The sequence below is a fragment of the Lontra canadensis genome, unplaced genomic scaffold (assembly GCF_010015895.1).
Source record: "Lontra canadensis isolate GAN:19392208 unplaced genomic scaffold, GSC_riverotter_1.0 scaffold19, whole genome shotgun sequence".
NCBI classification, from domain to species: Eukaryota; Metazoa; Chordata; class Mammalia; order Carnivora; family Mustelidae; genus Lontra; species Lontra canadensis.
The window spans coordinates 13,359,041-13,382,516 of NW_022631013.1; the positions used below are offsets into that span (position 1 = coordinate 13,359,041).

Sequence of the window (23,476 nt, forward strand, 5' to 3'; positions counted from 1 at the left end):
TTATTTTATTTGTTTATTTTGCTGATGGGTTGGGTTATAAAGTCATGATCATCTCAATAGAGTTTTAGTCCTTATGGTAATTTATTATTTTAGCTTTTAGCAAAAAATATTTGGTAAGTGAGGACTCACATTTTAAATAGAAGCATAAGAAAAAAAAAACCTTGGCATTACTGAATGTCTCATTCTGTGTTACAGCTGCGACTGTCTTTTTTTGGTTATCTTCTTAAGAATAATTCTCATTATCTGATAGAGGTACATGCAAACCTACAAAATGTTTTCTTCCCATTTGGCTTCCAGATTCTCTAAATTGTTAGTGAACATTTCTTAATCAGTTTTGGAACTATACTGTGTTAATTTCAAATTGCCTCAACTGTGAAGTCTGATTTTTTTTTTTAAAGATTTTATTTATTTATTAGACAGACAGAGATCACAAGTAGGCAGAGAGGCAGGCAGAGAGAGGAGGAAGCAGGCTCCCTGCTGAGCAGAGAGCCCAATGCGGGGCTCGATCCCAGGACCCTGGGATCATGACCCGAGCCGAAGGCAGAGGCTTTAACCCACTGAGCCACCCAGGCGCCCCGAAGTCTGATTTTCTTGAAGCAGCACAAAATTTCATTGCAGAGCTTGTGTTTTTCTGTTGGAATTATATCTTAAATACCTTGGAATATGTAACCTTTAAAAATTTTTATTTTACCTATTAAAAATTAATAATATTGGTGAATGGTCAGTGTTTTATAGAGCATAAAATTTCAGCCACTGGTCATAACTTCGGGGTCAAGCAGAGGGCCTCTATTAAGTTTTTGTGGGGGCAACATTGAGAATATCTCCAGAGGAATGGCTGCTATTCTGAATTCAAGATGCTTGCTTCTTGCCCTTTTTTCATTCAGCTCATATACTAGAGAGCCGAAGAACTACTAACTTTCCTAATGGGAAGACCTGCTGAATGTTCAGCCCTCTGAATCTCATTCCTTTACTGTAGAGATCCTTCAGATCTGTCCTCACAGGATAGCTCTTCCTGCAAAGATCCTCCAGGTTTATCCTCAATCATCAGATGTGAGCTTTCTACAACATACCTCTTGATCAAGGCCTGGAAGAATTGTCAGTTCTTCTATCTACCTTTCCTTGTACCTCGAGCTTTCCTTTATTGAAGACTCCTTCCCTTCCCAAGAACCACCCCAGATCCTGTTAACTCCTTTTTTTTTTTTTTTTTTTTAAACAAACGAGTTCTGTATACTGATCTTTACCAGCAGTGGTGAAAGGCCTTGCATCTGTCATGCACTCTGTGCTCTGCCTGGTACGAATAAGCAGGAATTGCCCTTGGGCTCTGTTGTTCATAAGGTTGATTTGATTTAGGTCTCCAGCTCCTCTCAGTGACTCCTCCTGCTGGATATGTGCTCCTTCTTGAAGAGTGGACGACTTTGGCCTTATAAAATCTTGACCTACTGGCCAGGAGCTGGGAGTTGAACAGATATTCAGGGGGCACCAATAGACCCCATTTTCCAGGCCCTGTATAGACTTGGTGTTTATTTTTCCTTTATTATTATTTTTTTTTAAGATTTTTTTTATTTGAGAGAGAGCGAGCAAGGGGGAAGGGCAGAGAGAGAAACTAAAACGCACTGAGCCCAGGGCCCAGGGTGGGGCTTGATCCCACCACCCTTTAGATCATGACAGCTGAAATTGAGAGTCGCACACCTAACTGATTGAATCACCCAGGTGTCCCAGGCCTAGGCTTTAAGCACAGTAGTGAACCTGAGTCGTTAGACTCCCAGCCTGAGTTGGCAGTACACCTTGCCACTTACTATGTGGGCCCTGCACGTAGTATGGTAACTTCTAACCCCTTTTGACCTTAGCCTAAGTTGGGGATAACATTATCATAGTTCACCCCTTTAACTCTTCAGGCCCACTCGTCCCCAGGCACGCAGTTACGATGACTCACAACTACCGACTGTCCCAGGAGTGCCCTAATGGTACCACCGCCCCGTGCAGCCCGAGCCCTGGGCATTCTCCGGGGCGCTCAGCGGTCATTGCTCCGGCCATTGCCCGTCAAGGTCCCTCCGGGATAAAGCATCCGCGGTGGGCGGTGTCCCCGCTTTCGCGGTCCCCAACGGATGGTAGCCAAGGGCGGCGCGTGTTTCCCAGCCGGCGGGGTTAGGCGGTCGCACGCCGGAAGTGGCGGCTGGAGCGGGAGAGCTGAGGTGTCGGCCGGCGGGGCTGCGGCCGGGAGCGGGGGGGCGGGTGCGTTGGTCATGTTTACCTTCGGGCCCGGTAGTCCCGAAGGGGATGGGACGGCCGGAACGGGGGATGAGGAGCCGGCACCGCGTGCGGGGCAGGTGGCAGCCACCGGGCCGCTCCCCTCCCCGCCCGCGCCGCCGCAGCCCGGGGCTGACGCAGCCCCTCCCCCGTCGCCCTCCCGGAGCCCTCGCCGCCCCGGAGCACCCTCGCTGCCCCTGCCCGCGCGCGCTGGGGAGCTCGGGCCGCCTGGAACTCTAGACTCCTCAGCTGCTTCCGCCCAGGAAGAGCTGTCACCAACCTCCCCGCCGCGCCGGCGATCCGGGCCAGACTGCAGGGCCGGGAGCCGGGGCCGCCACGGCATCGGCGCCGGCGTTGGTGGCCCCGGAGCCCGGCTGTTCGGGTGGCTGAGAGAGCGCAGCCTGGGCCGCGGACTGTTCGTGGACCCGGCGCGGGACAATTTCCGCACCATGACTAACCTCTATGGTTCCATCCATCCCGCGGACTCGGTGTACCTCAGCACCCGCACCCACGGCGCGGTCTTCAACCTCGAGTACTCGCCCGACGGGTAAGCGCGGCCCCTCAAAGGGGGAGTACCCGCCTCCGCCTGCCTCTGCTGTGGGCGGCGGCCGGGGTTGGGGGCAGCCGGCCTGCAGGCACCCCAGCACTTTCTGAAGCGCTCTGTGGCTGTTGGAGGTCCCGGCCCGGACCTTGGAGGTAGGCAGGCCCGGGACTCATTTGTGCGCTCTGTGAAGCAGAAATGCCTAGGGCCTGCCACCCAGCAGGTCTGCCAGAGCCAAGCCAGAGCTAGGCTTCTCTGGTACACAGCACATACCCAGCAAATACATTCTGAGTAATTACTTATTCTTTCCCTGTCATCCCGGGATTGCGTTTTTCTCAGCGAAGCTGCTGGCAAGCGTAGGAAGCCTGCAGGTTCCATGTACTCTGTGCCTGACTTACCTTGAGGGGTGACAAGTGTGCGTTCCTCTGCCCCTGAAGGATACTGAGACGCCGCAGAGAGGTGTCTTATGATGTGGGGCATTTGTGAACACCCCAGGTTAGACTACGTGCTTCTGTTAGGGTGTCCAGCCGTTTTCCTGGCTGATTTAATAGTTATGTTTGGTCTCGGTTTACTTTGTGTTATGGGGAATTCCAGAATAATGTGTATTTTTAAAACTTTGCTGAGTACACGAACAACAACAAAGGCAAAAATTTATACACCGTGCTACCCTGAGAAGACCGTATAACTCTTACCTGATCAAGGACTTGGGATTCTAGTCATTTGCTTAGTTGATTTATTCATTCCCTCATTCAGCAAATATGTGTTGAGCACTTGCTGTGTTACAGATGCGGAGGTTGCCGTGGTGAGCAAAACCAATCAATGGCACCACTTTTATTAAGCTTGGGATTAATTGGTTCAACAAGATATTAATAACCATACTAAATATTTCATAATGTATATTTATAAACTGAGATAAAGGCTTGAAGGAACCGGTTGTACACTAAGGTGTTTGAGGTTTCCCTGAAGAAATGGCATTTAACCAAGAACAGAAAAAATGAGAAGATGAATTAACCAAGATAGGGTGGGGGAGGGGATAGAAGTATTTCAGATGGAGGAAATAGTATGTCAAAGAACCTATGGTTGAAGGGCCACTATGTCATGTTAGAGAAGCTGAAAAATGATGGCTTAACAAAGCAATATATTTTGCTAAAGAAAAACCTGAAATATGCTGAGAAAGGAGAAAAGTAGCAGAATATGAAATCACGGTGAGAAGTTGTATCATATTCTATCTCACTGATGCACATGCATCTTCCTAATTACACTTGGTGCTGGGGTTTCTACTTAGAGCAGTTGCACATGCATCTTCCTAATTACACTTGGTGCTGGGGTTTCTACTTAGAGCAGTTGCGTGGAACCTGTAGCAATGAATGTGCATCTGAATACAGGTAAGGGAGGAGAAGCTACTGCAGTTTATTCATGTAACATCCCCTCCCCAGTACTCCAACACAACCCTGTTCCTAAAGCTCCTCAAAGTACCAAGAATCTGTTCCTGATAAACATTTGGTTCCTTTCTTCTCCATACCCCAACTCCTCTCCTCCCACCCTCCTACCTGTTCTGTCAGGCTTTCAGAAGTAGCTAGCTGTTTCTACCCTTTGGAAGTGAGATTTTAGGTACATGATGAGAGGGGCAGAATGATTTCTAAAGAAAGAATTCCCATCGCCAGTGCTATTAGAATGAGGAGTATATTACTGATAGTTCTGTTTGAATCTGGACAATTATTATCCCCTACAAACATTTTTGTAAAAAGTAGTTAGGTACTCTGGTACTTAAAATAGTTTAGTAATGTAAATAATAATAATAATTCAATATTGTTTAATTTGCAGTTGATACATACTCTAGAAAACCTAGGCAATAAATGAGCAAAAAGAACCTAAACATCACTTATAATCCCAGAGATTAAATGGCTATCCAAGGAATTTTTTGTGTGTATATGTTTTTTCTTTATTTCTTTATATTTTAAAGGTTTTATTCATTTACTTAAGTAATCTCTACACCCAGTGTAGGGCTCAAACTCATGACCCTGAGGTCCAATAACATGCTCTTGCAATTGAACCAGCCAGGCACCCCTGCGTGTGTTTTGTTTTGTTTTTTTTTAAAGATTTTATTGATTTATTTGACAGAGATCACAAGTAGGCGGGGGTGGGGTGTGGGGAGCAGGCTCCCCACTGAGCAGAGAGCCCGATGCGGGGCTGGATCCCAGGACCCTGGGATCATGACCTGAGCCGAAGGCAGAGGCTTTAACCCACTGAGCCACCGAGGCACCCCGCGTATGTTTATTTTATTTTATTTTATTTTTTTAAAGATTTTATTTATTTATTTGACAGACAGAGATTACAAGTAGACAGAGAGGCAGGCAGAGAGAGAGAGGGAAGCAGGCTCCCTGATGAGCAGAGAGCCTGATGCAGGACTCGATCCCAGGACCCTGAGATCATGACCTGAGCCGAAGGCAGCGGCTTAACCCACTGAGCCACCCAGGCGCCCCCGCATATGTTTATTTTAATGTAAATGTGGAATCATATTATTTTGTTGCCTGCTTTTTTTTTTTATACAATATATTGTGAATTACCTACGTTATGTATTTTTACATATTTAACATTTTTCATTAGTTTAAATAAAACCTCTATAAACAAAATTTTTAGATTTATGTCCTCAATGATAATGCTCTAGAATGAGTGAAAAGTTATGAAGATTTTGGATACCTATTATTAAATTGCCCTCTGTGAAGATTTTACTAGTTCTCATTCTTATCACACACATATGAAAGTGCCTATTTCCCCATACTTTCGCCAACATTGCACATTGCCGTTCTTTTTTTTTTTTAAGATTTTATTTATTTATTTGACAGACGGAGATCACAAGTAGGCAGAGAGGCAGGCAGAGAGAGAGAGAGGAGGAGGAAGCAGGCTCCCTGCAGAGCAGAGAGCCCGATGTGGGGCTCGATCCCAGGACCCCGGGATCATGACCTGAGCTGAAGGCAGAGGCTTTAACCCACTGAGCCACCCAGGCGCCCCGCACATTACCATTCTTTTCCATTTATGCCAAGGTGGTACATGAAAATAGTTGTGTTACAATTTTTTATTATTCTTACTACATCTACTTATATGCTCCAGATTTTTATGGGACTTAATTGTATGGAAAGACACATCTGTGTTAAATGAGATAATTTCTTACATCCTTCAGTTATATAGGTTATATCAGCTTACTGGGTACCATTATCACTGTGATTTATAAGGACTTCTCAGTACAGAGAAAGAGAAGTGACATAGAAGGTAAGAATTAAAATTATGAATTTAATAGAGACCAGACTAGAAAAAATTTGGCACTAAAAAGGAAATGAAAGGATACATGAAGTAGAGGTAATTCTAAGAATTCAAAAAATATTTTACAGAAACAGTTTTATCAAAATAAGTGTATCATCTCAAGATAACATTTTGAAAAATGAAATTCAGTGTTAATAGATTAGTTAATAATATATGGGACTTTGTCGGGGTATCCTTTATGAAAACACATTAGGCACTGCTCTAGAGGGAAGTGGTGTACTGGAAAATAGAAATGAAGAAATTACCTAGAATGGAGATAAGAAAGATACAGAGATTGAAAATATGAAGGAGGTTTAGTGACATGGAGCATAGAGAGAAAAGGCATACTATATGTTTGGTCAGCTCCTGAAGAAAATGAGATAGATAATGGGTAGAAAAAATTTTGAAGAGATAATAGCTGAGAACTTGACGAACTGAAGAAAGTCACCACACCATGATTTAAAAGGCCCAACAGGGGGCGCCTGGGTGGCTCAGTGGGTTAAGCCGCTGCCTTCGGCTCAGGTCATGATCTCAGGGTCCTGGGATCGAGCCCCACGTCGGGCTCTCTGCTCAGCAGGGAGCCTGCTTCCCTTCCTCTCTCTCTGCCTGCCTCTCTGCCTACTTGTGATCTCTGTCTGTCAAATAAATAAATAAAATCTTTAAAAAAAAAAAATAAATAAAAATAAAAGGCCCAACAGATCTTAAGCAGAAATCCTTTCTAGACATACAGTGACTCCAGAACAACAAGTATTAAAATCTTAAAGGCTAGCCAAAAAAGACCTCAAAGGCGTAATTATGAGAACAATAATCAGTCACCAATAATAGTGCAAATCAGAAGTGATTATTTTCAGTATGCTGGGAAGAGCACTGCTAATCTAGATGTCTATACCCATCAAAGATGGGTTCTTCATTTTTGTCAGAATTGAAGATGAAATAAATACATACACAAGCACAGCCCAGTGGGTTTGCCACCAGACCTTCAATAATGGAATTCTACATTTACAGGGAAGAGTTTTCAACTGGAAGGTCTGAGATGGTAGAAAGAATGAAGAACAAAGAAAGTGGGAAATAAGTATGTGAAACTAAATCTTATTTCAGTTTTGTTTTTTGCAATTAACAAATAGAAAATAGGGGCGCCTGGGTGGCTCAGTGGGTTAAGCCGCTGCCTTCGGCTCAGGTCATGATCTCAGGGTCCTGGGATCGAGTCCCGTATCGGGCTCTCTGCTCGGCAGGGAGCCTGCTTCCCTCTCTCTCTCTCTCTCTGCCTGCCTCTCTGTCTACTTGTGATCTCTGTCAAATAAATAAATAAAATCTTTAAAAAAAAAAAAATAGAAAATAATTATGAAGGGATGTTCTAAATTTCTCGCTTTCTTCAGGGAGTATTTGACATATTAACTGTAGGTTTTATTTATTATTTTTAAAGATTTTATTTATTTATTTGACAGAGATCACAAGTAGGCAGAGAGAGGAGGACGCAGGCTCCATGCTGAGCAGAGAGCCCGATGCAGGGCTCCATCCCAGGACGCTGGGATCATGACCTGAGCCGAAGGAAGAGGCTTTAACCCACTGAGCCACCCAGGTGCCCCTAACTGTAGATTTTAATGTTTGCATGTTAAAATTTGCAAGATTAAAAGATAAGAAAGAATATATTATCTCCAGCCTACTAGAGGAAAAAATAATGGAATGAGAAAAAAATATTCCAAGAGAAAGCAAAAAAGGAAAAGAAAAAAGAAAAGGTATAATTTAAAAAAAAAAAGCACAAAGAATGGCTGAAAATAAGTCCAAATGTTACTAATTATAATAAATATAATAGTACTCAATGTTTAGTAGGATAGACAAAAATATATCAAATCCATTCTAAACAAAAGCTGGTGAGCTATATTAACGTACAAACTAGGCTTTAAGGCAAAAAATTTTACTAGAGGTAGGAGGTCACTTTATGCTGATAAGAGTTCAATTCACATGGAAGATAAAACTGTTTTTAACTTGAATGAGTCTTTTAGATCTAAATATATGTATCAAAAACTGGTAACTTCAAGGAGAAAACAAACAAATTTATCATAGAAGAAGATTTTGAGGTACATTATAGTAGAACTCAGGCAGACACAAAACAAAATTAAGAACAGCATCACTTAGAATCTTGCTCTGAAGGGCAGTATACTGCATTCAGGCCTGATTCACAGCTAGTACACACTGGTTCAGCTGTACCAGTTATTAAAATATTGATATATGTCCATAGTGGATGAATAGTTACTGCCCCAAGCACATTGAGTGTCTTCCATGGAACCTCCCAGCATAACCCATTTCACAGTAGCTATAGAGTTAAGAGCTGGCACTGCAAGTTGCAAAAAAACCCATCTTACTTGAGGGCTACAGCATCAGTGCTAATTGTTCTTATACCTCCCCACAACAAAAAAACAAAATCTATAGGCAAATGCCCAGTGACCATTTGGGTTCCCTCAGTGTGGGGCTGTCTGCCTTTCATAAGCACCCTCCTGGTCATTCTTACATAGTCATTTGTGAGAACTGCAGCCTCTGGGGAGATCCAGAGAGATGAATAGGGCAGTCAGATGAAAGTAATAACACTACTGCTGGCACAAATTAACTCTCTTGGCATAATGTGCACTTCCATGACTGAAAAGAATCCACAGCAAATGAATGGGGCCTATAGGGATGATGTATGGATGTCATCACTTCTGGGATGGAGATCCCTAATTTTACCATTATTAATGAATTTCACCATTATTTAGTGGGATAAGTTTGCTAAAACCCACTAAATACCTGCCCATCATAGGTGTCAGTAACACTCATTTTATTTTTTTAAGGATTTTATTTGTCAGAGAAAGAGAGTACAAAGAGGGGGAGCAGCAGGCAGAGGGAGAGGCAGGCTCCCCACTGAGCAAGGAGACCAGTGCGGGACTCGTTCCCAGGACCCTGGGATCATGACCTGAGCCAAAGGCAGACGCTTAACTGATTGAGCCACCCAGGCGTCCTAACACTAATTTTGTTAATGAAAATGACCGCCAACATAAATCTCAGTACCCAGCACATTTAGTTGAGGAAACAAAAGCAGAAAGGTAATTAAATATAAAGGATTTGTATCCTGGCTTGCTCTTAACTTTTGTATTACATTACTTCTCATCTGGGCTGAAGGATTAGGTCTGATAAAAGAAAACATGATATTTCAACAGATTATTTATGTGGCTTAGTTATTAATATAATTGAATACATGTTTCATATATAAAATTAACTGCAAGCACTATAAATGCTAAAAAATTTTAATTCCGCTTGAGCAAAACCTTAAAAGAAGAGGATTTAGTTCCATGAACAGTTCTGTTGATGCTGAATAATTTTTTTACTAACGAAGACTCCAAGTTACTTACTGACTACCAATTAAAGTGGACATTCTTGGAAGCCTTGCTTTATGCAATTACCTATGTCTCTTCATGGTGCAGACATGGGCATCTGGGTCAAAGAAAAGATTATGGCTACAATTTCTAAAAATTAATAAATAATGGAAATTAAGTTGATGAGCAACGTAATTAGAACTATCACTTGGCATATATAATCTATAGGTTAGGTTACTTTGAAAATGTTTTAAAGTTTTTATTCATAATGTCAATTTTTATTACTATTGAATATTAAACTTTTTAAAAAATATCATACTTCACTGTAACAGCTATCTCCTGCTTGCTTTTTTTTTTCCCAAACAAAATGGAAGATTTACAGATTTTCACTTAAAAGGCCACATTTCAAAATGTTATGGAAGTACAGTTTCTTAGTACAATGTGACCATTTGAAATGAATAACAAAAAGATAACTAGAAAAACCTCATGTTTTCAAGTTGAGAAACATTTATAAATAACATATGGGCCAAATAAGAAATGATAGCAGAGGTTAGAAATATTTAACATTAAATGATAATGAAAGTACCATATGTCTCAAAACTTGTAGGATGTAAATAAAAAATACTTACCAGGAAAATTATAGTCATTAATAAACTGGAAAAGGAAAACTAATGAGCTAAGTATCCATCTCAAGAAATTGAGAATAGTGAAGTTATCTGTAATAGCAAAGTAAGTCTGAAGAAAGCAGAAGGAAAGAAATACAGTAACAAAGAGTAGAATTTCAATACAAATACTCAACAGAGAAAATTTTGTCTTTGAAAAGACAAAAACGAAAAACATACTGATCAAGAGAATCCCCAGGGTACCTGGGTGGCTTAGTCAGTTGAGTGTCCCGACTCTTGATTTCTGCTTGGGTCGTGGTCTCCGGGTTGTGGGGAATCAAGTCCCACCTCTGGCTCTCTCAGTGCTGAATCTGCTTGTCCCTCCCCCTGTGCACTGCTCCCCACTCACTTGTGCTATTTCTCTCAATACATAAAGTCTTAAAAAAAAAAAAAAAAAAGAATCCCCAAGTAAACAATATTCAGAATTACCATTCTGAACAATAGTCAGATAAATCAAACAATATTCAGATGCAAGAGGCAGAGATTGTAGCTTTCCAGAAGTTGTAAAGTAGATGGTTTGGGCCAACCCTTCAACAGAGAATAATTAGAAAAGCTAGAAAAAATATAAAATATTTAATGTAAGATATAAAAAGCTTATGTTTGAAGGGATTGGAGAATTATGACAGTTAGTAAATTGCAGGGCCAACATCTGCAAAAGAATTGTGAGCCCACAATTTTAGCCAATTGAATTAAGCAATATGGTAGAAATGAAAAATGTAGAATATAAAACAATGTAAGTAGCTACATTAACATATTGAAGGGAAAATATAGGGTAATCTTAATAAATGTTGGAAAACTGTTTTATGCAATTGAAAATACATTACTGAAAAAAACCAAATTTGAAGTAGAACTTCCTTAATCCAGTAATGGAAATCTACCCCCCCCAAAAAAAGAAAAACAAACTGCACAGCAAACATTGTACTTAATGATGAAACTGTGAATGTATTCTTGAAAATCAGGCATGACAGGAGTGCCTGCTAATATTAACATTTCTATTTAACATTTTACTGAAAGTTCTAACCGAGTGTAGTAACAAAAAATGTATTAAAAAAGAAAAAAGCATTTGTTTGTTGATAATATGATCATAGACAGAGAAAATCTAAAATAATGGTGTTTGGGTGGCTCGGTTGTTGGACATCTACCTTCAACTGGGGTCAGGATTCTAGAGTCCTGGGTTTGAGCCCCTCCTTAGGCTCCCTGCTCTTTGAGCCTGCTTCTCCTTCTCCTGCCTGCTGCTCCCCCTGCTGTGCTTGCGCTTACTCTCTCTGTCAAATGAATGAATAAAATCTTAAAAAAAAAAGACCTAAAATAACCTACTGATAAGGTATTAAAATAGCAAGATTGATGGATAAATAATTTTAAAACCAGTTTGCATTTTTTACACCAACAACAAAGAAAGCAAAATTTTAAAAAGAACATTAATAAAAGCATTAAAAAAGTGTCAGATACCCAGGAATAAATCTAAGAAGATAGGCGTGACCCATATGGAGAAAATCTCCATGGTATATGAAAACACACCATGTACATAAACTGAAAAACTTTTTATTGTAATGATCTCAATTCTATGCATACTTTTTTTTTTTTTTAAGATTTTGTTTATTTGCGGGGCGCCTGGGTGTCTCAGTGGGTTAAAGCCTCTGCCTCCAGCTCGGGTCATGATCTTGGGGTCCTGGGATCGAGCCCCGCATCGGGCTCTCTGGTCAGTGGGGAGCCTGCTTCCCCCTCTCTCTGCCTGTCTCTCTGCCTACTTGTGATTTCTGTCTGTCAAATAAACAAATAAAATCTTAAAAAAAAAAATTTGTTTATTTGAGAGAGAGAGACCAAAGGCGCACAAATAGGGGTATGGGCAGAGGGAAGAAGGAGAAGGACAGGGACAAACAGACTCCCCAGTGAGCAGGGAGCCTCAGTCGGGCTTGATCTCAGGGTCCTGGGATCACCACCTGAGCCAGAGTCAAGACACTTAACCTACTATGCCACCTGGGTGCTCCCTATGCAAACTCTTCTATAGATTTATCATAGTCTCAAAATCATAGCTGGATTTGTATGTGAGTGTGTGTTCATAACTTGATAAGTTGATTTGAAATGTATAAGGATGTTTAAAGGTCCAAGAATTGCTAAGATACTCATGCTATGAAAATCTCAAATATGTGGGAAGGTAGACATGTTACTGATGGAATGATTCAATATTAAATGATATAAATTCTACCAAATTTGTAAAGTCAGTGCATCCCAGTAAAAATAAGAACAAGATATTTTTTTAAGGATTTTATTTATTTATTTGAGAGAGAGAGAGTGAGACAGAGAATGAGAGGGGAGAAGGTCAGAGGGAGAAGCAGACTCCCCATGGAGCTGGGAGCCCGATGTGGGATTTGATCCCAGGACTCTAAGATCATGACCTGAGCTGAAGGCAGTTGCTTAACCAGCTGAGTCACTGAGGCGGCCCTGAACAAGATTATTTGGTAGGATCTGACATGCCATATCTAAAATTCATTTAGAAGACAAAGCATACTATTAGCCCCCCAACCCACTCCCAATGTTCAGAAAACATTAAGAAAGTATAATATTAGCCATCCGAAAAAATGTTCATAAAGCAATGTTCATCTTGCTTTACATATATAAAACCTTCTAGAAATTAAAATAGTATGGTGGTATTGCATAGAATAGGATATAGCATCCAAAAAAACAGCATATGTGATCAAGGTCACATTTCAAACCAATGAGAAAAGTATAGGCTTGATATTGGGACAAATGATACTCATTTTAAAAAGTTACAAATCAGGCCTTGTACAAAAATAGATTGTATTAAAACAAAGAAATGACTGTCAGTTTTATACATCTCTTACTTAACAAGACTCTCCCAGAATCACTAATTCATTTACTTTGTTTGTTTGATTGTTTTAGAAAGGGAGAGAGTAGAGGATGGTGAGGAGGAGGGAGATAGAGAATCTTAAGCAGGCTCCATGCCCAGCACAGAGGACCCTGCTCCTCCTGCTGTGGGACTTAAATTTTACAACCCCGAGATTATGACCTGAGCCGAAAACAAGAGTTGGACACTTAACCGACTGAGCCAGCGGCACCCCTGATTCACTTTTATGCACAAAAAGGAGTAAAGTTCATTCCATAACTCTTGTGAGAAACAACAAGAGATGGCTGTTTATTATCTTCTAAAATTACGGATACTAATTTTTACTCATGCTGGTCAACTAGCACAAAAATCCTCAGATACTCAAGTTTTGAAGTCCAGATATTTCCAAAAAGGGTTTATGCGGAGCAGACACCTTTTAAAGGACAATTTCATGACTACTAAATATGGAAAATACTTTAATTTAGATTTTTCCCCTCTCACACTTTATCTAAAAAGTTTGTTCTGAATAGAAACTTTTGGCTTTTTAGAATTCTGTCTTGGGGGGTGCTGGGTGGCTCAGTCGTTAGTGTCTTCCTTTGGCTCAGGTCATGATTCTGGGGTAGTGGGATGGAGCCCTGCATCGGACTCCCTTCTCACTATCTCTCTCTGTCAAATAAATAAATAAATAACATCTTTAAAAAAAAAGGAAAAAAATCTATTTTGGGGCACCTGGTTGGCTCAGTTGGTAGAGCATGTAACTCTTGATCTTGGGGTTGTGAATTCGAGCCACACATTGGGTATAGAGATAAGTTAAAAAAATTTTTTTTTTAAATCCTGTCTCACTATTTTCATCTTAAATAAACAAATTCCATTTGTTATTGGAACTATAAATTGGGAAGGCCTACAGTTTCAAGACTCAGGATTTCATTTGCTAGCTCTGAATCTGAAAGAGCAGTGTCCACAAAAAACTAAGGCTTAAAAATAAAAAACAGTTGATTTTCAGAAATCAAAATGTGGCTTATAAAAGGTTTATAATAATATAGCTTTGTAATGGGAAAGTGTTGAAGCAAGAGACAATACTAGAAAGCATAAAGGACATGATATATAAGTTTGATTGTAACTAACTGGTTTACAGCTGGTTTGGTAGTGTATATGCCAAACCCTTTTCAGTACATTTTAATAGATACTGATAAAGAAATATATATTGTCAAAAAAAAAAAAAAAGAAATATATAATTTGTCGTATATGACTTTTTCTCCTAAGTTGCCTCATCTGTGCATGTTTTTTACAACCAGCTTTCCTCATTTAAAAATACGTTTTGGGGGTGCCAGGATGGCTCAGTTGGTTAGGCATCTGACTCTTGCTTTTGCTTTCTTATGAGATCGAGCCCTGTATTGGGCTTCACGTTGAGCATGGAGCCTGCTTGAGACTCTCTCTCACCCTCTTCCTCTGCTCCTCCCCACCCCCACCCCCCAGCTTTCTCTCACACACGCACTCTATTTCTCTCTCTCCAAAAAATAAAAAAAATTAAAAAACATCTTGGAGTTCTTTCATATCCATATGAAACTATCCCTATCTTTTTAAACATTGCATGATATTGCAGAGTATTACATACCATGACTTAAATGATCAATCATTCCTTCTCTCACATACATTTAGGTCACTTTCAATTTCTCATTATGGTGAGGTATATCTTTGTATATGCTTCTTTGTATTTATAAATGATTATTTCTTTAGATTAAATTCCCAGAAAAAAATTGCTGAGTCAAAAGGTACACATATCAAAAGGCATACACATGATAGATACGGGTACTCTCCAAACCTGAGCTGTATCAGTTTATGCTCCACCATAATTTTGAGAGTCCATTTCCTACTGTTGTCAAGAACAGATAGCTTCAGGGCACCTGGGTGGCTCAGTCAGTTAAGTGACTGCCTTGGGCTCAGGTCATGATCCCAGGGTCCTGGGATCAAGTCCTGCATCAGGCTCCCTGCTCAGTGGAGAGCCTGCCTTTCCCTCTCAATCTGTGTGCTGCTCTGCCTACTTGTGCTTTCTGTCAAATGAATAAATAAAATCTTAAAAAAAAAAAAAAAGATTGAATCTTACAAATACTTGCTTTTAACATGGGTAGAAAGAAGTGAGGCATTATAGTTTGTGTAATTATAAGTGTGCATATCAATAATAAGAGAATGCTAGAAAACTAAATGTGTCCTTTGCTTTCAGGTCGGTGCTGACTGTTGCTTGTGAACAGACTGAAGTTCTGCTTTTTGACCCTATATCTTCAAAGCACATAAAAACACTTTCTGAAGCTCATGAAGACTGTGTAAATAATATCAGGTTAGTATTTTAGTGAAATAATGAAGTTTATTAGTATGACACAAAATATTCTAATTTGGAAGTTAATGAAAATTTGTAATTTCTTGCCCAACAGTGCTAGATATGAATTTATGATTTGTGAATTTTATCCCTTATGAATCTTATCCCTTTAATTACAAAACTTGCTATATTAACCATTTTGGATTAGAATCTTTCTGAAATGCATTTTTTTACTTACATATGATTTTACCTTTTCTCTTCATATATCAGAGTCATCATTATGAACCTCAGCCATGTATTATGATAGTCTTGCAATGTCTTTGGGCTAATGATCTGTGTAGAATTATGGCAGTCCCATTGCTAAGCCTCTCTCACCTTCATCCCTCAAATCCAAACTGTTGAGGGGAAAGAACACATTTGCACCGAGAACTTTCTAAAAGCATGTTGGAAGCACCTTAAATTCTCAATAATGTGGGAAGTAAATAACAGTTGAACAGCTTGGTGGATTAATATGCAGTCATTAAAATGATGGTCACAGGGACTACATATCAACATGGACAAATGCTTGGGACAATATATGTTAAAATCATGATAAAAATTGTTACAAATATGACATGCAGAAGATAAGGAAATATTTTTCAATGCTAACATGGGGTGGATTAGAATGAATGGAAAATGAGTAATTTTGTTTTCTAAACATTATGTAGTAAGATTATATTCCTTTTTTACTAATTACTTCTAATGTTAAAAAAAAAGATACTGGGAAATTACTTCTAGTTACAGCAATGTACTGAATTTTGATGTAACCTCTATGCTCTAAACACGTAGGACAATAGAATAAATAGCACAAAAGATATAGCCAGTCTTTGAAACAGTATATATGTTTTTGTGGGCCAGAAATGGAACATCGACATAAGCTGTTATAGGGCTGAAACCAAAGGCCCACTGGGTTTTGAGTCTGGTACTGATGTGTAGTAATTTTAATTCCTGTCAAGAATCAAAAATACTAAAGTGCTTCATAAGAGGCAGGAATCAGAGTCAGAATTACTACACAGTGCACTAGCTAGAATGCCTGTCCCATTTGTGAAAGGCTGAAAAAAGGAAAAAGTTATTCACTACTGAAGCCATGGGTTTTGGCTGATTAAGACACAACCTCATGGCCAGGAATTGAATGAAGCCATTACTGAGTCAGTGATTGAATGCTTATGTCTGATAGCTCCAATATTATCATGAAACTGAAGGCCTTAATGTCATTATAAGGCCTAACTATGGATTAGGGGTTCAGAAATCCAAGTTGGGGCAATGATAAAACCATTAAATAGGAAAGAGGAAAAAAATGATTAAAAACCTTTCTTAAAATAAGCCTATAACCAAAATTCTAAAACTCATGAAGACATCTAATATTCATATCATAACAAATTCAGCAACTAAAACAAGCATATTTTCTGGATGAAATTAATTTTATGGAGTAGTCCAACAAAGACTATTTTTAAAAATAAATTATTTATTTTTTTTTGACTAGGTAATACATGCACGTGGTACAAAATTCAAAGGTACAAAAGGGTAAACAGTGAAAAGTAAGTCTATCTCCCACCTCTGTCCCCTAGCCACCCAGTTCCCCTCCCCAGAGGCAACCACTATTACCAGTTTCTTGCTATCCTTTTTGAGATAGTCTATGCATGTACAAGCATATACACACACACATACATACACTTTTATATAAATGGTAGCATTCTATACACACAATTATATACTTCGGCTTTTCCATTTAATAACATTTAGAGATCATTCCATATTAGTACCCATGGGATGATCTTATTCTTTTTAACGGCTGCATAGTATTCCATTGATTGGAAGAAACTTCAAAGCATTTTTAGGATGTTCAAAGAAATAAGTTAACTGATACTTTCCATTTAAAGAACTCGAAATTATGAAACAAAAGAGTTGAAACAAGAGCAGATTACTGTGGAAAAGAACCAACTACAACTCTTAGAAATTAAAAATATGCTAGTATATAAAAAAACTTAAAGATGGGATAAATTTTATCCTTTACACCATTGATGAGAGAATTAATGGGTTCAAAAATACTAAGAGTACTTAAAATACATGGAGGATTAATTGAAGCCTCCAGTGTGTATATAATAAGAATTACAGAAAAAGAAGATGCAAAGGTTGGTGGAGAACTAATTTTTGAAGACACAAAGGTAGAGAATTTTTAGCATTAAAGAAGGTCCTGAATCCTTGAACTAAAGTAAACTCTAGAATGTCAAGTAGGTTAAATAAAGATAAATCTACATTTTGACAGGTTGTAGTAAAACCAGAATATCAAAGGTAAAGAGAAAATCTTAAAAGCCACCAAAGTTAGAAGCCAGATTACCTACAGAGGTATAATTCAACATTATAACAGAAGGTTTCTTATCAGCAACAATTGATGTTAGGAGATTCTGAAGTAGTATCTTAAATACTAAGGGAAAATAATGTCCAATGCCATATCATATCCAGGTAAACTATTATTTCATAATTAAGAATTTAATTAGGTGAAATGATAAATGTTATTGATTATTACTAGCAGAAAGATAATAATTTAGGTTTGGGGGCAATACATTTAAAACAAAGTTAAAACTAAAGTCTTGATTTATTTTCTGGTAGTCACATTAAAAAGGAAAAAACATGAAATTAATTTTTAGTAATGTTTTATTTATCCCAATGGAACTAAAATATTATCATTTCAACATGTCATCATTAAAAAAAATTATTGAGATATTTTAGTTTCATTTTCTAATGTTAAATTTTCAAAATCCAGTGTTTTACACTTAGGGCACAACCCAGTTCATACTGGCCACATACCAAGGATTGGAAAGCCACATGTAGCTAATGGCTACCAAACTGGACAGTGTAGCTTTAGATAGTAACAACAAATAGGTTGTGTGTAATATGGTAAGATTCGTGTCATGTTTAGGAAGAAGATAGAAATATGAAATAATTTCAGACTCTTTTAGAACAATATATAATTAAATATATACAATGAAAAAGTACTAAATTAAAGGTGACTAAAATAGTAGACATTCAGTGTATAGCTAGCTTCCAAAGCAGTATGAGTAGGGGGGGAGAGGGAATATTGAAAACATGATCAGTTCAGTGGAAGATGGGACAGCTATAAATAAATAAAACAAAGGAAAGGAATGCTAAGTAGAAAACAAGAAGTAGAAATAGACCCAGTATATAAGTAGTTCACAGTAAGTGTAAATGAATTGATACTTTTCATTAAAAGACACGGAGATAGCAATTTGAATAAAAACCAAAATCATCTATATATTCATTGTAGAGATACCAAAACTGAAACTGCCCAAAAATGGAAAACTAATATAGATTATCATCATTGACAGATGGAAGACTAAAGGCTTTAATAAGGATAAAGTGCAACAGTACATATTAATGAAAGGAAAAATCAACTAATAAATATAATAACGAAGAACTTTTGTATACATTTTGAAATTTGTATATTTAAAAAAACAACAACAGCAACAAAAACAAGCACAAAACAGATACGGAATTACAAGTCTATAATTATAGTGAGAGATTTTAATACACTTCCATCCCAAACTAGTAAATCAAGCAGATAAAAATTAAGCTACAGAAGATTTTAAACTATACTGGACAATCTTTCACCTGAAAATAGAAATGCAGGATAAGATTTTTAACATATTTTTAAAAATATGTAATTGAACTGATAAGAAAGAAAGGAATCCTAGGGCCAAAAATGAAGTAGATGCTAGAATGCAAAGTAGTAAATAGGTATTCAGCTAGCTTTTACCCTGGAGGCATCAGCCAAGTGCAGGTGACCTTGAGCTTATGTTTCAGTATGTGTAAGGAGTTATAGTGGACAGGAGACTTAGTTATAGTGGACAGGAGACTTAATTCTATGGCCAGTTGAAAATGAGGAGTCTAGTAAAAAACTCTGCATAAGGCTGGGACTCCAAAGAGCTATACTTACAGCATAAAGGTGATCTGGAAATATACCACCTTGTTCATGTAGACCATGACATTGGTAGACGGGCGTCAGAAAATCTCCTCAGTGAGTGTCTAACTGCAAGTCAGTCTTCATGCATGTGTGGCACCCAAGTTCACACATTCAAAACCATGTAGCCAACAGTTTTAAATTGGATCCAGGTTGATAGTACTGCCAGGTACCTGCAAAAACAAATGCAAATCTTCTCTGGGGGAGAAAACTTGGTATCATAAGTCAATTCTTTCCAAATTAGTCTATAAATTTAATGCAGTTTTAATCAAATACCAACAGGGTTTTTTTTTTTAACTTGACTTAAAAGTTCATATGTAATAGCAAAGTGCCAGGAATATCAGACAATTTTGAAGGAGACTAAGATGGTAGTCTTCAGATATCAAACACAGTCTTAGGACAGGAATAGATTAAGTGCCTAATGAAATGGAGTAGAACTTCCTGAAACAGACCCATGCATATATGGAAATTTGATCTGTCTCTGCAGGGACATTACAGAGCAGTGGTGGGGAAAATGGAAAAGAGAGAATTGGGTTATATATGTGAATTAACTGCGAGTTAGAGACCTAATTAGGAAAGCAAATCATTAAAGCTCTAGGAGAAATATAGAATATATTTATGTTCTAAGTATGAGAATGGATTTTTTAAGATACGAAAAGCACAGATCATTAAAGGATTGCTAAGTTGAACTGCATTAAAATTGAAAACTTCATTTTAACCCCAGATATAACAGTGTGAGAAGATAAGCTATAAGCAGATGGGAGAAGATGTTTTCAATGCACATAGCCAAAGAAAGATTAGTATGCAGAATATATAAAACAGTTACCCTGCAGCAAAATAGGCAGAGAATTATATAAGAGAAGCTAAAATGAGCAATAAATATGGAAAATTTTTCAAGCTTTCTCGTTATGAAAATGCAAATAAAAATAAACAATGAAGAAATACTAAGTATTGGCAAAGATGTTGAGAAGTAGAAACTCTTGGACATTGATGGAATATAATTGATAAAATTATTTTGAAGAATATCTCAGCAATATCTGGTAAAATTGAAGATCAAACAGTTTTAAAGAAGTTAAAGTACATGTAAATAAGGAGATGTATAAAGAAGGTTTGTAATAGAATCATTATTAATTCAAGTTGTAAATAAATCTTCCGTCAAGAGGAAGATAAATTCCAGAATATTCATACAATGGAATACTATACATCAGTTAAAATAAATGAACTAGAAGCATCTGAGATACGTCTCAGAAATTCAAGGTTGAGCCAGAAAAGCAAATTGTAGAATGAGCTATACAGTGTGATACCATTTATATAAAGTCTGAAAATATGCAAACATAAGTTTGATAAGGGCATGTATTTGTCTATTTGTTCTCTGTTCTATTCCTAGCACCTAGAACTATGCCTAGCACATAGCGGGTGCTAATTAAATATTTATGAAATAAACTGAATGCAAAACAAAACTATACATTGTTATGGGTACATACTTAAGATCTCACGGTTTTAAAAACTTGCATGGGGAGTGACAAATTTTGGATAGTGGTTCCCTCTGGAGAGGGAGGGAGGGGAATGGGATTGGGGAGGGATACTCAGGTGCTTCAGTTGTGTTTGTAATGTTCAAAAGAATCTGAAAGATAACAAAGTGTTAAAATTTTATAAAGCTGGGTGGTGGGTATCACAGGTTTTTGTTATACTCTTCATAATTTTCTTTGTGTTTTTAATATTTTATGATCTAAAATTTTTTTACCTTAAAAAGAAAAGATGTGTTGTTTGCCCCTACTCGAAATGATCTCTGACTAATCTGCTGTTAGAATTTGTTCTTTATCAATGTCAGCTCTCATTTACTGTTATCAGTGTGTCTGCTTTAGTACCCCACACCTACAGATTTGAATTTGCTTATCTGTTGGTTAGAAAACCAGGTTTTGCAGCTTTTTAGAAGTACATATCACTTAAGAGTTTTGCATGAGGATGAGGGGTCCTCTGGCATGAGCTTAAGTGTGCATTACTTATTAATAATATTAGCTACCATTTTTTTGACTGCCTGCCAGTCAAAAAACTTTTTGTGCCAAACCTTTTGTGAAGCACTTTTCATACAATATTAATTCTCACAGTATCCTGATGTGAAACAGATATTGTACCCACTTTAAGGAATAAAGAAATTGCAGCTCGGATAAAGAGATTTGCCCAGTATCTTTAATATGTACCAAGCGGTAGAGCTAGAATTCATGCTCAGTTCAATTAGACCACCTCACTCTCTTTTTCAGAGATGTGGGCATGCATTTCCTAGATAATGATTTTACACATACTTAGTAATGTCTTCTAGTTCATTTCTTAGTTTTTAAAGGTTTGCTTATCTTGTAAAATAAAAATATTGATAGTTGGGAAGAGTATTTTCTATTGTTTCATACTTTGGAAAAGTAAGGCAAAAATATGATGTAATTTAAATTCTTAAACCCATTATACAGGTTTACTTCTCATTCATGAGGGTCCTGTATATGGATTTAAGAGTCCATTTAATAATCAAGGTCCCCCCAGGTTAGAGATTACAAGGACATTTGAGATTATCATAAGAATATTCACTTAGTGGTATGGCAGTTAAAAAATCAGTGGCTATTTAAATATTCCAGGATCTACTTTTCCCTCCCACTGTCTTTGTTGGTCTTTTCCTGACTGATGTACTTCGAACACTGTAATGTAAATGCAGTGCTTGCATCACTAGTAACATGAAATTTCTTACCTTGCAAAGGATGTAGAATTTCACAAAACCCTGAGAGTGATAATAGAAAACTGGTCAATTACATATAAAATCATTGCCAAATAAGGATCTGATAGAGTTAGACTAGTTATCAGTTAAAGAAAAGGAAATGACAGAAACGGGGACATGATAGATAGTTCAGAGAATTATGTGAATATTTCATGGGACTAAGGAAAGGCCCTTGGGAAAATGAATAAAGCCCTTGAAGTTTATATAGAAATGACTCTCTTTCTAATTATAGTACAAAGCTCAAATATGAAGTAAGGGTGCTATATTTTGCTGTCATAATTTTAATGGAAAGATTATATAGGAAAACCTAAACACTTAATTTAGTCTTATTCTAAGAATTTGCATATAGTTACATAAATGTAAAATAAATGTTAAAAAATTTTATGACTTCTGGTTTTTAGATAAAGACAACACTTTCCATGTACAATGAAATGTTGGTACCCATTTTAAGGAAATTCTGTTTCAGTCGCTGTTATCTTTCACCAGTTTTCCTCTGGTAATGAAGACTTCAATTTATCCAGGTGTCCAGTTTCCAGAACTGTTAAGAGTCATATGTTGGGATTTGATGGAAACATATGGAGCAGTTTTATAATTCATAAACTCATAGATTTCAGTGTGAATGGAGTGTCTCCTGTTTATTAGAGACTATAAAGTTAAAAACATTTTACAATTTATTAACTTACTAGGCTAGACTGAGTTTTACTTTGAGAAGATTGAGCCAGATCTCAAAGGATTTGTCTAATACTTTACATTCTCTGCATCTGCTTGCTTTAGGATAACAGTTGTGGGTACTTTAACTGATCTCCTAATCAGCATTCTTAGTTTTCTATAATTTTCTGTTCTCTTCACCAATGATTCTTCAACTTAGTTTTCTATAATTTTCTATTCTCTTCACCAATGATTCTTCAATACCAAGATTTTTAACAGGTAAACTTTAAGGCAAAATGAGAAAAACTAAAGTCAAAGTGTTAAATTTTTCATTAAGGTAATTTATTATTCAATTCAAATTATTAGCTTTTATTCCAAGATTATATTCTTTGTACATTATTGACATTAAAATAGTAATTTTTCCGTTTTCATGCAACAATGGTAATTTTTCAATGGCCTTATTGACAAAAACTTTAAAACTGATACCCCATTTCATTTTATTTTTTTTGAAAATCCAACAGTTTTAGAAACTAGCTACCTCAGAGATCTTTTTGAAACTCTTAATCTAATCATATCATTCTCTTGCCTAAAGCCTCAGGGTCAATCACTGTGGGTTAAGGTGGTATAATGCCACTGGGGTTTTGAATCCATATGTGCATTAAGTATTTTCTGTAAACTAAATAAAATATCTTATTTTTCCCTAAATTTTCTAAATGTAAGAAGATGCTCTATGATGATGATCAGTTTATTTTAAAAGTTTGATTTTCCAGTAGGCTTTGTCATTGTGTGTTTT

At 37.6% G+C, this 23,476-nt stretch overlaps 1 protein-coding gene across 3 annotated transcripts in view; it reads left to right on the forward strand.

The window, feature by feature from the left end:
- Positions 1–2,154: 2,154 nt before the first annotated feature.
- Positions 2,155–23,476, forward strand: part of DCAF10 (DDB1 and CUL4 associated factor 10) — a 44,212-nt gene continuing 22,890 nt past the window's right edge. For 2 of the 3 annotated variants that reach the window (XR_004383035.1, XM_032860635.1), the window contains exons 1-2: positions 2,156–2,794; positions 15,164–15,277. Coding sequence is in view for 2 of the 3 variants with exons in the window: in XM_032860635.1 (XP_032716526.1) it covers positions 2,244–2,794; positions 15,164–15,277 (665 nt within the window). In the remaining variant the exon portion in view is untranslated. Of the gene's footprint in view, positions 2,795–15,163; positions 15,278–23,476 lie in introns of all 3 variants that reach the window. The other variant, XM_032860636.1, reaches the window with a different exon arrangement.